At 35.3% G+C, this 16,799-nt stretch overlaps 3 protein-coding genes across 7 annotated transcripts in view; all 3 read left to right on the top strand.

The window, feature by feature from the left end:
• Window positions 1-16,799, top strand: part of LOC124436972 — a 43,260-nt gene that overhangs the window by 7,898 nt on the left and 18,563 nt on the right. For 2 of the 3 annotated variants that reach the window (XM_046986964.1, XM_046986966.1), the window contains exons 1-3: window positions 11,006-11,110; window positions 11,598-11,870; window positions 12,100-12,390. In XM_046986964.1, the coding sequence (XP_046842920.1) occupies window positions 11,051-11,110; window positions 11,598-11,870; window positions 12,100-12,390 (624 nt within the window). In that variant the 5' untranslated portion in view covers window positions 11,006-11,050. Of the gene's footprint in view, window positions 1-11,005; window positions 11,111-11,597; window positions 11,871-12,099; window positions 12,391-16,799 lie in introns of those variants that run through there. The other variant, XM_046986965.1, reaches the window with a different exon arrangement.
• On the top strand, window positions 4,005-6,068 carry LOC124436978. 3 transcript variants are annotated; one of them, XR_006945558.1, is made up of 4 exons: window positions 4,089-4,459; window positions 4,766-4,928; window positions 5,007-5,492; window positions 5,573-6,068. XR_006945558.1 is itself a non-coding variant. In XM_046986974.1 (3 exons), exons 1-3 carry the CDS (start codon window positions 4,153-4,155, stop codon window positions 4,818-4,820), a joined length of 252 nt encoding a protein of 83 aa, XP_046842930.1. In that variant the 5' UTR covers window positions 4,005-4,152; the 3' UTR covers window positions 4,821-4,941. The 3 variants fall into 3 exon arrangements, 2 of the variants coding, with proteins under 2 accessions (XP_046842930.1, XP_046842929.1); XM_046986974.1 differs by lacking the exons at window positions 5,007-5,492; window positions 5,573-6,068 and having other exon boundaries at window positions 4,005-4,219; window positions 4,330-4,459; window positions 4,766-4,941; XM_046986973.1 differs by lacking the exons at window positions 5,007-5,492; window positions 5,573-6,068 and having other exon boundaries at window positions 4,766-4,941.
• LOC124436976 (piRNA biogenesis protein EXD1-like) lies at window positions 7,652-9,598 on the top strand. Its single transcript, XM_046986970.1, has 2 exons — window positions 7,652-9,256; window positions 9,364-9,598. Exon 1 carries the CDS (start codon window positions 7,765-7,767, stop codon window positions 8,800-8,802), a length of 1,038 nt encoding a protein of 345 aa, XP_046842926.1. The 5' UTR covers window positions 7,652-7,764; the 3' UTR covers window positions 8,803-9,256; window positions 9,364-9,598.

Raw genomic sequence — 16,799 nt, 5'->3', positions numbered from 1 at the left:
AAATACTACATAGAAATATGTTGGAATTGGCGTGACCATAACCAGAGCAGATGCTTTTTAGCTTGGTTAAAAAGATCATATACGTACACAATGAAGCCAACCCAAACAAGGAGGTTTTCGTTATTTCACTACTTTTCCAGGAATATTCATAATCCTTTGTGGAAACTCGTCGATATATGGAGTGATGTAAGTATGTTAAAGTGCAAAGTTTTTTGCGTCTGCGCGAGGCTTCCAACGAGTTATGTTAAAGACAGTGTTTGTGAAATAAAAGTTGAAATTATTCTAAGTTCGCAATATCGTGTAGTCAAGAAATAGCAACTAACAACATAGGACTTGAAACAATCTACTAAACATGAAACAATCTTCAATACCAATGAAATCAAACGCATTGCACTAGTTTAAGTACTTTTTACAGCGAATGACCGTAGTGGAAATCAACATATATCAAGAAGGCAAAGGTCCAAATCCTGTTGAGAGATTGAACATCAGTAAACGATTACAACTTCCAGTCAGAGATTGGAATAAACTACATGATAATACATACAACATCACTGGCTCAAAGTTTCGCGTCTATGGAGCAATATACATGTGGTGTGATGATAACTGTTTACCAACTACCACTTTACCTACCACACCTCCTTCCAAACCAACCGCCAAACCAACGTCCAAACCAGCCTCCAATTCAACTTCCAAGTCCAAACCAACCTCCAAATCCAAACCAACTTCCAAACTAATCTCCAAACCTACCTCCAAACCAAGGTCCAAATCAACCTCCACACCAGATCAAAACACCAAGCAACCAATAGAAATGTTTACAAATGCAACATATACAAGTTCAACAAAGATAATAAGCAAAACGAAGATCAACATGACAATAAATCATCACATCTATCCAAATGGATAATACCCACGATCGTATTAACGTCATTATGTGGTGTGATCTTCCTCTTGGCTATTGCGATTTGGCGGGTAAAAAGGTAAAATATCGGCTTGGACTGTAGATGCAAAAACAAAAATTTTATCGTTGTTTAGATGTACTTTAATTGGTTTACACATTGTCACATAGTTTTATTGATCCACGCATGCGTGTATTTTGGTGGCTTTTGGGGGTTCAAACATTAAGTTCATTTAAAAATTTTAAAAATTTCAAAAGGTATGCAAAGGTCTTTCACGCACAACATAACATTTCTCGAATTAGCTGAAAATGACGGCTATTTTTTCTTAAAAAGGACACATGCAAGCTAGAAGACAACTTTATTTTATTGTAATGCCTATAGCGTGAAAATAAGACGTACCAAGTTTCAAAGTCGTCCGCAAAATATTTCAAAAGATATTTAGGGTTATAATCGGTAAATACGCGATATTCGATGACCATTAATAAAACGCCGTGAGATAAAACGCCGTGAGATTGTTTAAGTCTGGGAACTGGGAAAGAGTGACGTATTAGTTGACATAAACAAGTATCGTTCTTATATCGTTCTACGACTTGCATGCAGTGTTTGCACCATTGAGTTCTATATACCTGGAGCGGCTAACTTTACTGGGGCGAGGACGCCAAAAAAATGGCGGCCAAAGGACGTATTTCCGCTGAAATGGTCGCTTTGCAGAAAAATAATATTCTCGACCTCCCCCTGGTGTCTATAGGAAATTATAAAGAATTTTTCAAAAACAAACACGATATCACAGAATATGGATATCGTTAGTTCCATATTCTGTGACGATTCTTTTTTGGCATTTCTTTTATAATGCCAACACTTCAACCGTTCAATTGTTGGATGTCGTAGTTTCCACAAAAAGGAACATATCGCTTCTCACAGATGAGGTAGTTGTTTGTTTTGTTAGTCCGTCAACGATTGAAAAGCAATTATACATGCACTTGAAAAGCCATAAAATACATATTAAAGATCGTATTTTTTAAGACTGACTTGAACGCCAAATATACTGATGTTTTCCTGTTTTTGTTTATAAAATTCTGCATACTTTTCTGTCATTTGTTAATGCATGAAATCGTAAATTTCCCATTTATTTGCTAAATAGTTTCCCTAAAGCAAAAAAGACTCTGCACACATTTCGCTCTGTGAGTAAGTATCAAAAAGAAATGATCAGCCCAAACGGTACCCATGATTTGGAGCAGAGCTTGTTATGTTCTATTTGCTGACAACATGCAGGGAAGATCAAGGAGTAAAGATGACTGGAAGATGTTATTGACCAGGCAGAGTCTTAAAAAATGATAATGCTGTAAAGATAATTGATTTATTGTCTGCCCTATCCAGAGTTATTTAATTTGATCATGGTCAAATTCTATGGATGGAGATAATGGATTCACTAAGGATGCCTTGAATGCTTTGAAGTTAAAGTTCATGATCCAAAGAAAGATGGCAAGAAGGTTGTGTGTGTTTTGATGCTTAATGAAATGTCAATTCACAAACATGTAAAATGGAAGGCCATAAAGTTTGTGTCTATGTAAACATTTGTACTAAGATTGATGATGACTTGATGCAGATGTGAAGCTTCAAACTGTATAAGCCATTGGGTTTTATATAACTTAATGTTTAAATCATGTCATATCTTTATCAAAATACTTTAGTTGAGTGTTGTTTAAATGTTACTAATATCTAATGCACTATACTGAAGCATTAAAGATTCAGTGATGAAACCTTTAAAATTATTGTACTGTATATTTCTTATATATTTCTTATATTTTTTTTTAGAAACAGTGTGAGCTTATTTACCTATTATAGTGCAGAATGGAGATTTATCATATGCATTATTGCTGCTTTTTTAAAGAAAAGTTTTTCACTTTTCAAAGCTTTTCTACAAATTTTTTGCTTCTTATTTCTTATCATGAGATGATATAGAGGTAATATAATCCAATAACTTTCTAATTTCTAAAAAGCTTTTAAGCTTCTAGCATAAAAGTACACTATAGGTATGTAATTCATTTGGTTTTATTGCCTTGCTATGACATATCTACTTGCACTTCATCATTCTTGTATGAACAAAACACCAGATGTAGATACTCAGAGAACAAAATGCACTACCAACTGCTTATGAAATTTATTATTGAGGTGAAAACTGTGTTAATCATTCAAATTATAGTGCACTTTTATTGCAAATATAGGAAAAACAAAACAAAGTGAAAAAGAAAGGTAGAAGTAGTAAAACTACAAATGAATTATAAACACCATTGGAAGCATAAGTGTTTTGATGATTATTTGCATTTTACCCAATTCATATATCAATACAACAAAATCAAAATGTGCTACAACTTTACAAGTATTTGATGCAGTTGCACTTCAGAACATCACAAAAAGGTTACTTAAAGTAATTTCTATACAATATTGTTTGTTTTCATTTACCAAACCTATGCAGGCTTGAGTCTTTTTGAAATTTCATATGAAACTCAATTACAGAAAATCCGTAAATATACAGAGATTTTATATTTACCTTTTTAAAGAAACAAGTAAAAATCCTACAATTGTGGCGAAAAAAGCCATTGCCCATTGCATGAAAAGAAGCAAAATAGCAATGATAAAAAATAAGCTAACTTCTCTCTCGTGAACCGTTGAGATGAACTATGATATACTTTTTTGTGTAGACTAAAGAGTTTAAACGATCAAACAAGTTTGACGCTGGTAAGAAAACGATGCACATCTGCATTCATACATGTGTAGCCGACATATAGCTCTTTCGTCGATAGTTATAAATGCATCCTCTTAGGAGCAGACAACTGACAACCACAGTTGACTCGCTGTTATGAATTTAAGGTTTTTACCTTGATTTTCATCAAAAAATTGCTTGCCGAATCCCAAATACACACATACATTTTCCTCACTCTTTCCTCAGGAGGGAGTGGGAAATTATGGAATTTTCGGAAAAGCGGTCAATTTCGGTAAATCTCAGCGGCAAAGGACGAAATCCGCCATTTTTTTGGCGTCATCAGATATCTTAGGCCGCGCTTGAGATAGCCGCTCTAGTTATTATAGAACTCAATGGTTTGCACGGCTTTCGGTAGTTTGCTATTACTGTTTTTTATTTATCAAAAATTAATGGATTCTTCTGAAGAAGAAGCCGATTATGATATTTTCATCAATAACAATGAGGTACAACCTTACATGTTTGAGCCTTTGGCCAACGCGCTAGGTGGTCAAAATGATGACAATTCTTCGTCATCGGAAAGCAAAGATGAATACATTCACAGAATTGGAAATGTTGAATGGTTAGTTGCATTTTATTTATTCAAGCGAGATTTATGTTGCTTAATGGCTTCAGCTTTGCTGATTTTTGATTTGTGGCGAGTCAATGGGAGAGGTATTTCTTTCACTCCAGCGACATCAAGAGCTTTGGACAGTGTTGGATTAATGCGTCTGCAGTACAAAACTTCTTTCATCAAGTCCTTAACATATCCTGAAAAGCAAATCATTATTTATGTTGGCTTTGCATTGCACTTTGAGAAAAGGTAAGTTTATTTTTCTGTGCTAACCATAAGTGCTGTCAACCTTCACTGGTTTGATGACCCCCTGTCCTTCTTTTGACTTTGAATAAGCCACTCTCCAAATCAATGCCTCTTCTGTTTGCCCATCATTCTTCGTTTTCTGAAGTTTATTTCCATTCTCATTGAAATGAAGAGCGGCAATAAACAATCTACAAATGAATGTTAAGTTTATGTTTACAACTATTGCAACTTATTGCTTTTGCAATGATGACTTTTTAAGTAATCATACACAAGTCATAATTATATTACCTTGCTTCCATTGATCTGTAGAAAGAATGGGTATGTTTTGGTGCAAAAAGAATCACCACTCGGTGGAAACCTTTGATGGATGAAGTCTGCTTCTGATAACTGAGTTTTCCAGTATCTCTCATGAGATACTTGGACTCAACAATCGAAGACAGCTCAACATAAGCTTTTGAACCTAAGATCAGAAGTTAGTTAACAAAGAAAAGAATGTTGATGTTACTTTGAAATTTATTCGCTTACAGTACCTTTTTTATCCACATTCTAGCTCTAACATATAATGTTCACATTTTGGGAATACATCACTATGTCCCTCATGGATGTCACATATATGGTTGAGAACTGACAACCACTTTGTCTTGACAAGTTCTTCATCACCATTGCTGGAAGCAGCACACCAGTATACATGGTTGGAAATTGATTGGGCCCAATCTGACAATAATTTGCAACCACTTTTTTTTGATGCTGCCAAAATTTTCTTTTTGATTCCTGTTGGATTTTGGTAATTGATGAAATGTATAAAAGGTTGGTTTGTTATGACAATCTATACCTTTTGCTACATCCCATACATCAAAGTAGTGCTCGATTTTTGGTCTTTGTTTTGACATGTGGGATTTGATTTGAGCATGTCTGTCTGTGGTCATTGACTTCACCTTCATCCCACTTTCATCAAACTTTGCCAGACATCTTTTTAATCCCTCAAGTTCCATTGCTCCAGAGTTCGTCACTTCATTGGACTGTTTAACATAATTATGTGAGTATTCTAATCATGTTTTATGTACAGTTGTTGAAGAATTGTTACCTGAACAAGTTGGTTGTCTAAAATGTTGTTAGATTCCAAATCCATGCAGCTATATGACCCATACTTGGCACAATATCCAGGCGAATCACATCTTCTATCTCCTCCAAGGTTAATGTTCCTTTCTCTGATTGATTCTAGAAGATGCTTTTGGTTCATATGCCAAACATTTGAAACACTGGGTATCAAATACGCTGTTTGAATATAGCTATATGTGCGCTCTGACAGAAATTGTATGCCTGAGTGACGAAGGAATTGAAGAACTTTGCTGGGGCTACTACCACTAAACAAGATGCTGGCAGCAAAGACCAAGTTGCCCAAAGACATTCGCCCTTGCAGAGGTTGGCTATTCCTGTCTCGAGCATAACCACAATGACATTTTGCAAGTACGTTAACCATACTACCAGTCGTTTTGGTCAAAATAGAACAGCTTTCACCACAACATGGGCATTGACTCACTAACTGTCTCAGGCAACTATCAAACACTATGTATTTTCTCTCATTTTGAGCATCTTTCCTATAACATAAAAATTACCATCAGGATCAGAGAGAGATAAACTTAACGTTCGGAGAAACATATGACAGGTAAAAGCAATGTAAAGAATAGTCAGGTGACTGGATAGTTGGTACTAACAATGCATTGTCATTGTCGGATTCTTCATTTTCGCTTAACTCATTTGAACATTGAGAGTCTGATCCATTGTAGCTATTGCTCATCGTCGACGTGCTTTCTGTATCAGACCATACAGCGCTATCCTCAAAATGTTCAATTTCACATGACGTGGTTGAAATGAACTCAACCTCCGTACCTTAGCATAAAATTATCGTATTGCTGGATTTTTCACAAAAATCAAACGGCCGAAATGGAAAGTCTATACCTCTATTTATAATATTTGGCACTTTCTTTGAGTGGTTCTTGACCTTACGTGTTTTTGCGGACGGATTGTTATGTCTGCTTGGCATTTCACATTGCGCTTCTAAGGTACAAGGAATTTTCTATGAGTTAAAATAACAAAGAAAAGATCAAATGACATTAGTCTGAATTAGTTACCACTGTATATGTTTGTGTTTCGCTGTCTACATATATTTATACATGTTTTATCTTAAACAAACTTCCTTTGAGGTAAAACGCACAAACATTTCGAGCCGATGTCGACACATCGTGGTCGTTGCCTACAAGAAAGTCGTCATGTTCTGCAAGAACGTCGTCAATAATCTAAAATTAAAAAATTGTCCTCAATTTGGTAATGCTAATAGCTTAGTTTTTGATAAATGTAAATAAATATTGCTAAGTATAACTATAATAATCACCTCTTGCCTTCGTCTGGCTTCTTGCCTTCTTAATCTTGCCTTCTTAATCTTGCCTTCTTAGATCTTGCCTTCTTAATTTGGACTCTCTTCTCAAATGTAGTTCTAACATTTGTTGGCTGCTTCCTTTTAGAGCTACACTTGTGGGCTCCACAGAGTATTCAAAAATCGTGGGTACTACATCCTTCTTAAGGCGAAGCTGTCCTGCTGTCCATCCTACTGATTGCATCGCTTAAAAATTTTGCACGAAGCACGAACTCTCGAAATGTTGCGAGCACAATTTTGAGTTCTTTGTTGGCTTCAAATTTTTGCGTCGGATTTTTTCAATCCAAATATCTCGCATGCGCTTGTTTTCGGGAAACGAAAAAAAGAAACCTTTTGCTGCGTTTGGTGGTTCTTAGAAGAACCGTTTTTACAATTAAATGCGGCACAATAAACCATATTTTCAATGCTAAATTGTCGTGTTGTTAATGCAGGCAAAGAAGTTACCAATATATTTTGAACGAAACGCGCAATTGACCGCGTTTAGCTAATGTCAACTATTACGTCACAACGACCTTTTTCCAATCGGTAGCCGTCGTTAGCTCGTCGGGCATTTTCAATACGTTATCAGTAAAGCATTAACTTTAAACCTCCATATCTTCTAAAATATTTATCTTTTGAGTCTCAAACTTTGGTGAACTATTAGTTGGAGCTATACCTTTATGTAAAGTACAAAATAACAATCCGAATTTTATGTTGCATGTGTCCTTTAAGTCCTTTTCTTCGAATCAGTTTTGTTTGATTTTCTAAGAATTCCTTACCACACCCACGCACTTAGTGTCGTATTAAATAACACAATATGGCTTCCGCGAGAAAAAACATTTGGCGCAAGACAACTTAGATTGGACTTGAAGATAACTGAAGTTCGGAACACAATATGGAACAAGTTAAAACTGAATTTGGCAAAACTCAGTTGGTAGAAGATGAATTGACTGTTAACGAAGCTATTTCAGAGCTTAAAGAATACAAGTTAAGAAACGACAACCTCATTGCTGTGGACAGCGAAGGGATCTCGCTAAGTAGAAAAGGTAAATTGACGGTTTTGATCATAGCAACAAGAGAGAAAGTATACGTTTTTGATGTGCTGAAGGTTGGCCAGTCCATTTTCGAATCTGGCCTAAGGGAAATTCTTGAAGACAGCAAATACGAAAAGTTGATGTTTGATTGCCGTCAAGATGCCGATGCACTTTGGCATCAATTCAACATCAAATTGGCAGGAGTCGTGGACTTACAATTGCTTGAAGTCATGCAACGTCGCGAGTCTCCGTCAGATTTTTCAAGATCAAAGTCAAGCACAAAAAGAAGGTTTTATCGACGTCGCAGTCAAAATACAGAAAATATAAAGAAAGTTTATGGGTATCGAAATTGCTTAGAATTGTACGTCAAAGATGAAAAAATGATTGCTGTAAAAGATGACGGGGTGAAATTGTTCACATCAAATATCCTTGCTTGGACGAAACGACCATTACCAGAAAAGCTGATTCGGTATTGTGCAGTAGACACAATGGGAATGTTCAAGCTACACGAAGCGTTCAAAAGTATGCTCAGTATTTCTGAAAAAGCTCGTCTCAAGATAGCCTCCGATAAATACACAGATTACTACAGAGAAAAGAAGGAGAGAGTCTTCAATGAATACGAAACAAACTCATATCTTCCGCTTGATGTTATTCCCGAGAAAGGAACACAGAGTTTTCCATACGCTGGAACGACATGTACAAAATGTGATCGTAAATTTCCACAAGAGGAGTTTAGCGTCACCCAGCTACGGAAAGGAGAACAAAAATGCAGAGTTTGTAAGGAGATTAAGCACGTGAACGATGTTCAAAAGAACAGGGAAGATAATTGGGCGCGAGATGAAGAATATGAGAATTCAATTTACATATCAGATGGTGAAGGCGAATTTTGTTTCTTATAAAAAGGAGTGCAACACTTGGAGTTACTCGCAAATTTATCATGGAAAAATAAGTTAGCAAAAATATTCATCTTTCCTTCCCGCCACATACCAAAATTACACACGTTCAGGTCATCGTTCAGTAAATATGGAATACGAAAGCTTAAAGAACACTGACGTTTTAACACGTGACCTCGATTGTCATTTACGAACGCTATTGATGAAATAAATTATCGCGAAGAAATAAATAACTAAAAGTCCACTTATTCACGCCCTTGCGATATTGTGTCCTTGAAATTGCCTCATTGAAATGTCGATTCGATTCAAAACAAATTGGTTTTTAAAATGCGCAGTACATTAAGAAATAAAAAATGCTTCCAAGATGGACTATTTTGGCGCAGTAAGAGTGCCAACAAATGTACCAGTGTCACGCACTCAATGCATTATGGGACTTGGAGTTTCAATCTTTGCAATATAGGTTCTTATAACTATATATAGCTTTTAGCTCAATATAGCTACAATATAATGATTTACTGTAGCATTGCATCAATAAAATGAATACATCCTTTGTTCGCTTGTTTATAGATGGTCGCATTTTGCCAAGATAAGGACGACAGACCAAAACCGCAATACAACAAACACATTCATAATCGAAAACAAGATAGCATTCGGCAAAGACGAGGAGGATTCAAACACAAAACAAGCAGAAAAAGCAATAAATATGTTGGATTTAGTGAAAACAAAAACACAATGTTAGATGGTGTGTCGCTTGTTTAAAGGAGCTTCTTTAACGAATAAATATTTTTTAAAAACGCAGAAATTTTATTGGGTAACATCGTGTCTTTGATTCTTTCCATAATTTGCGAGGTGGCAATTGGTTTTTCCCGTGATGCAATTCGCCAATTCGTTAAGCAAATTTATAGGCAGTGTTGGCGAAAGTGTAGTGGGAGTTTAACTTTGACCAAAATATTTGGATAAATAAACAAATTAATGGATAGATAATTAAGTCACACGTAAACAAATATAAGTTAAGCCGAGTTAAGCCTTCTAAAGGCAAGTCAAGTGAAACATTTATGACGAGTAAAGTAATTTGTTGTCCTAAACTACAACGATAGCTGGTGTGTAGATGATGCATGCGTGTAGAAATATGGAAGGATAAAAATAGTATGACGGCAATTACCATATTGTCGTTTCATCAAATAAATAATATTTATAAATTTTTTGACTATTCTACTAATCATAAATCGTATACAATTAAATTGACATGAGTTTTTTTTACATCGAGAAATTCTGAACAATTCAAAACTTCGCATTTCGTCACCAACTAGCGTTTATCCACTGCAAAGCATAACACACAACACGTAATACACAATACATAATATGTAATACATAATACATAATACACAATACATAATACATCATACATAACACATAAAACATAACAATATATTCAATAATACATAATACACAATACATAATACATAATACACAATACATAATACACAATACATAATACATAATACATAATACACAATATATAACACACAATACATAATACATAATACATAACACATAAAACATAACAATATATTCAATAATACATAATACACAATACATAATACATAATACACAATACATAATACATAATACATAATACACCATACATAATACACAATACATCACAATAATTTAAGCCTAACAAAAACCCAAATACTGAACATGATGTTTATGGAATGATAATTATAGATGAATCATTTGTGAGCCATTTCATATTTCACTAAAATTTCAAAATCGTTGACAAAGAAAAACCTTAACATTTTATCAATCACAAGTAGATACAAACGGAACCATGTAAACATTAAAAAATAAAATACCCCCATTTCATTAACTTTAAATGGTTTACACCAAATACATCCAACAGTCTGATGCCCTTCCAGGGGGATAAAAATAGAACGGTAACTGCGGGATACTTTTCAAAAGAAACTAGTAGGACAGAGCTGAATATATAAATTCCCCTCCCCCCTCGCCCATTTAGCGTGCTGGCTTCGCCATTTACCCCTCCGTTTAAAACAAAAGAAAATTTGCCATGATAAAGGAGGTGACTATAAAACGAAGCAACATATGACAGACACAAGAGTTTTCTAAGCTTAAAAACTGTTTGTAAAAAATACAGAATGTATCATATAACATCGTGATTATTTTTTTTTTCATCTGGTGATTCAACGAAAGGTTTATCATATGCTTTTTATTCGAAAACGTCTTAAACCTAAAAATGAAGTTGGGAATCGTAATATTCACATTTTTCGCAATCACCACAAGTATATTATCGTCGGTAAGTAAGTGAGATGTAAAAACAATGTAGAACATATTGCATTCTCGCTCGTCGGTCTTGTATGAGTTATGCTACCCATATTTTGCGGAAGTTTCATTGCGTCAAGAAAATGTCGCTCCATGTTAGAAAAATGATAACGATTAATACATTTGGCACTTTTTAATATGAAATATGCCTAAGCTACTGTAAGAAAAAGTTACGTTAATTCTCAGAAATCATCGAGTCGGATTTGTCCTCTGAAAGCTTCTCAATGAAGCAAGGACAAATACATGACCAGAATATTTTCCTGCAGTCTTTTCATGTGATCAAAGCCAATAAATCTCGATGAACAATATTTTTGAATGGGAGTGTTCAAACACTATTAACTTTAGAAATATTTTATACAAATTTTCAAAACCAAGTACATATTAATTTATACGTAGTATAAACCGGCTTCGTCAAAAAGAACTGTACAAATGAAAACGTTATCCATATTTTTGTCATTTAGAAACCAGTCCGAAACACTAGATTGATATTTACACAGTGGACACGAACGGAGCCCAATGAAACATGCGATGCAAACATGAACAATTGCAAATACTACATAGAAATATGTTGGAGTTGGCGTGACCATAACCAGAGCAGATGCTCATTAGGTTGGTTAAAAAGATCATATACGTACACAATGAAACCAACCCAAACAAGGAGGTTTTTGTTATATCACTACTTTTCCAAGAATATTTATAATCCTTTGAGCACACTCGTCGATATGTGGAGTGATGTAAGTATGTTAAAATGCAAAATTGTTTACGTCAGCACGAGGCTTGAGCGAGTTATGTTAATAAGCAGTGTTTGTGAAATAAAAGTTGAAATTATTCTAAGTTCGCAAAATCGTGTAGTCAAGAAATAGCAACTAACAACATAGGACCTGAAACAATATACTTAACATGAAACAATCTTCAATACCGATGAAATCAAACGCAATGCACTAATTTAAGCACTTTTTACAGCGAATGACCGTAGTGGAGTTCAACATATATCAAGAAGGCAAAGGTCCAAATCCTGTTGAAAGATTGAACATCAGTAAACGATTACAACTTCCAATCAGAGATATAAATAAACTACATGATGATACATACAACATCACTGGCTCAAAGTTTCGCGTCTATGGAGCAATATACATGTGGTGTGATGATAACTGTGTACCACCCACCACTGTGCCTACCACATTACCCACCACATTACCCACCATAGCACCCCCCACACCTCCTTCCAAACCATACTCCAAACCAACGTCACCGGTAAGAAAGATTTAAAAATAACGTAAAACATTTACTAACGTCGCGCATCTGTCTTGTATGAGTTATGCTCCACCTATATTTCGTAGAAGTTTCATTGCGTCAAGAAAATGTCGCTACATGTCAGAAAAATGAGAACGATTAATATTTTTGGCACTTTTTAAGTGAAATATGTCTAATTTTTCCCCCCATTTTTTCTCATCCCCTACTTTTTGTTGACTCTGAAGATGACTACCGCTAAGGTTGTCAAAACGTCAGTCAACAACAAAAAAAATCCTTCTCAGGACTATACTAACCTGGACGATCTACATCTACAAACATGTAACGATACTCCCGGGTTCAAACCATTTACTTTATAAAATATTCCTAAGCTACTATAAGAAAAAGTTACGTTAATTCTCAGAAATCATTGAGTCGGATTTGTCCTCTGAAAGCTTCTCAATGAAGCAAGGACAAATACATGACCACAATATTTTCCTGCAGTTTTTTCATGTGATCAAAGCCAATAAATCTCGATGAACAACTTTTTTGAATGGGACTGTTCGAACACTGTAAACTTTTGTAAATATTTAAATACAAATTTTCAAAGCTAAGTACATAGTAATTTATACATAGTTAAAGCCGGCTTCGTCAAAAAGAACTGTACAAATGAAAACGTTATCCATATTTTCATATTTAGAAACCATTTCGAAACTTTGGGTTGATATTTACACAGTGGACACGAACGGAGCCCAATGAAACATGCGATGCAAACATGAACAATTGCAAATACTACATAGAAATATGTTGGAGTTGGCGTGACCATAACCAGAGCAGATGCTCATTAGGTTGGTTAAAAAGATCATATACGTACACAATGAAACCAACCCAAACAAGGAGGTTTTTGTTATATGACTACTTTTCCAGGAATATTTTTAACCCTTTGTCGACACTCGCCGATATGTGGAGTAATGTAAGTATGTTAAAATGCAAAATTGTTTACGTCAGCACGAGGCTTGGAGCGAGTTATGTTAATAAGCAGTGTTTGTGAAATAAAAGTTGAAATTATTATAAGTTCGCAATATCGTGTAGTCAAGAAATAGCAACTAACAACATAGGACTTGAAACAAACTACTTAACATGAAGCAATCTTCAATACCGATGAAATCAAACGCAATGCACTAATTTAAGTATTTTTTACAGCGAATGACCATAGTGGAGTTTAACATATATCAAGAAGGCAAAGGTCCAAATCCTGTTGAAAGATTGAACATCAGTAAACGATTACAACTTCCAATCAGAGATATGAATAAACTACATGATGATACATACAACATCACTGGCTCAAAGTTTCGCGTCTATGGAGCCATATACATGTGGTGCGATGATAACTGTGTACCACCCACTTCACCACCGACTATACCATTAACCACACAATCATACAGACCATCGTTCACATCATCCACGATAAACACGCTCCCTACACATTCCAAAATAGTTCCCAAACAATCTACCACAAAAACAGAGCAACTTATCTCCAATACCATCTACACCAAATCCCCCACAGATCAACATGACAATAAATCATCACATCTATCCAAATGGAAAGTACTTGCGGTCATATTAACGTCATTATGTGGTGTGATGTTTCTCTTCGCTTTAGCAGGCTGGTGGTTAAAAAGGTAAAATATTATTCATTGAAAAACCACCAAAATTGGAATCATTTTTAAAGTATTTTTTTGATGAAACACTACGGTGTTTATCGTAAGAAATACGATCACAAAAGTTCTTTCATTCAGTGATCCATTAAAAGATATCACGCCCAATTGTGAAAGAGAATATATTCATAACAACGGTTGTATAGACATGCCCAATTAATATATGTACGCACACGGAAAATTTATCAGAGAAAATACTTCTTTTGGAGAGTGGGTGTTCCCTATTAGAAGGGCACCCACAAATGTAACGTTTTGCTTGACGTTTACGACATATGGAATGGCAGGTTTTAGAATTTTTACATCAACGAGCAGGATCTTTGCTTTGCCATGATGATGTAAAAAACAGATTAAAAAAAACAAACTAAAAGCAAGTATCAACATTGCTAGTGTAACACTTTCATGAGTTATCACATCATTAGCATGGAGCCCGCACACTTTTTGAAAAGCGTCCAAAACTCCAACGAACAATACAATAATTCAAATAAGTTGACACGTAACTGATATATACATGTTTAAAGTAAATGGTTTGAACCCGGGAGTATCGTTATATGTTTGTAAATGATGATCGTCCAGGTTAATAAAGTCCTGAGAAGGACTGTTTTTGTTGTTGTTGACTGACGTTTCGACAACCTTAGCGGTAGTCATCTTCAAAGTCAAAAATGACTCTGAAGATGACTTTTTGACTCTGAAGATGACTTTTTGACTCTGAAGATGACTTTTTGACTCTGAAGATGACTACCGCTAAGGTTGTCGAAACGTCAGTCAACAACAACAAAAACAGTCCTTCTCAGGACTTTATTAACCTGGACGATCATCATTTACAAACATATATACATGTTTGTTATTAATATTGCATCAGTATAGTTTTGAATTATTCTATTTTGGCTCGTTTATAGAAAGTCACAATCGGCCGACATAAAAACGACAGATCAACAACACAATGCGAGCAACACAGAAATATTCAAATACAAGATGGTATACGGCAATGATGCCGATAATTTAAATTCCAAACAAGATGACCAAATGATAGATATGTTGGATTTAATGGAAACGAAATCAAATTTTTAAGACGTGCTGTACTTGCTTAGAGGAACGTGCAATTGTGAGTTTTATAGACAATAGTAAAATTCTTGAAGACAATATCGCGTCAGTGATTGTTTAAATAATTGACGTTGTGGAAAGTGGTTGAAGCAACGACTTAATTGGTTGAATAGTTTTACATCCAAGTAAATATAAATATTCTTTAGCTTAAGTTAAGCTTTATAAAGGAACGCCAAGTAAAACATTTATAACGAGTATATTGATTTGTTGTCATTTTTTTCAGCGATTGTTGAATTTTATCGAAATGTGAATGGTTTTTGATTTTAGGAGTCAGTTTTTGAATAAATATCATCGGCCGTAACAATCAAAGTTTAGTTTACGGAATCGCCAGTGTTAACACTTCTATCAATGACATAAACATTGTCCTTTACACTATATCTCTCCACACCATATCACCACCCTGCACAACATATTACCTTGCGTATATTCCTCCACACCATCCTTCATACAACTCTCCACACCATCCCCCACACCATCTTTATACCCAACTCCGTACGACTCTCCATACCATCCTCCATACGACTTACCAACCTTTATACCATCCTCAACACCATCTTTCACACCATCCTCCACGCCCTCTTCCGTGCCATCCTACACACCATTCTTCATACCATCCTCTCCTATCCCCTTCCTCCATACCATTCCTTCATTCCATCCATCCCTCCCTTCCATCCATCTTCCACTTCCTTCCTTCCATCCATCCTACCACATCCATTCCTTCTCCACCATCCTCCCTTCCATTCCTCTTCCTCCTTCTTACCATCCTTCATACCAATCTTCATACCTATCTCAGCACCACTCTCCATAACATTCTCCACACCGTCCACGACACCATCCACTACAAAAACCACATCATGTATCAACTCATCCTAAAGCTCATCACCACTACAGCCATTGAGGTCAAGAATAAAAACGACCACATTAACTGCATTCCGTCTTGTGATCTTTTCTTTCCTTTTAACTGTTAATTTACATTGGTTGCTTTTGTTTACTGTGGATACTTTTGAATAGACGTACTTTTTTTGTGAGGTGCGAAAAAAATGTTTTTTTATTACGATGCTGCATTAACAAATGTAGAAAACAGTTGCAGTCTCGAAACGAGATAATTTAGCATCAAGTTCGCAAAATAAAAAATATATTTATACCTTATAAGGTAACTTCACTTCGTAACCAGACGATACATGAAGATAATGATCTCGTCTGTCGTTGAAGTCAAACCTTCCGTATACAGACACTCTTTGGATAACGATCTAGTGTCCGCCTATGTGAGGTGTCAGCTTATGAAAGGTTTCTGCAAGTAGAGGCAACTATAGTTCATGTATGTCTATATAGTTTTAAATATTTATGCGGAGTAAGAATGCATATGGCCAAACAGACAAAGATTTTTCCTACAATGACCTATAACTTTTGCCTTTTTTAACCTCGTATTAAATAAATAGGATGATTTATAATTGATGAATAGGCTACACTTTGGTTGACAAATCTATACACAATTTTTCAATAAGAGAAAGATTTCGAAAGTCAACTGCAAAACGGTAGCAATAAAACTGCAGCTTCGTTTCGAGCAAAGTTCCAACTATTTGAATTTCTACGCTTTTCTTTAAGTTCCCATGA

This window comes from Xenia sp. Carnegie-2017, unplaced genomic scaffold, assembly GCF_021976095.1.
Source record: "Xenia sp. Carnegie-2017 unplaced genomic scaffold, XeniaSp_v1 HiC_scaffold_16, whole genome shotgun sequence".
Classification (NCBI taxonomy): domain Eukaryota; kingdom Metazoa; phylum Cnidaria; class Anthozoa; order Malacalcyonacea; family Xeniidae; genus Xenia; species Xenia sp. Carnegie-2017.
The sequence above is the reverse complement of the archived record's forward strand: the minus strand, read 5'-3'. Positions and strand labels throughout refer to the sequence as shown.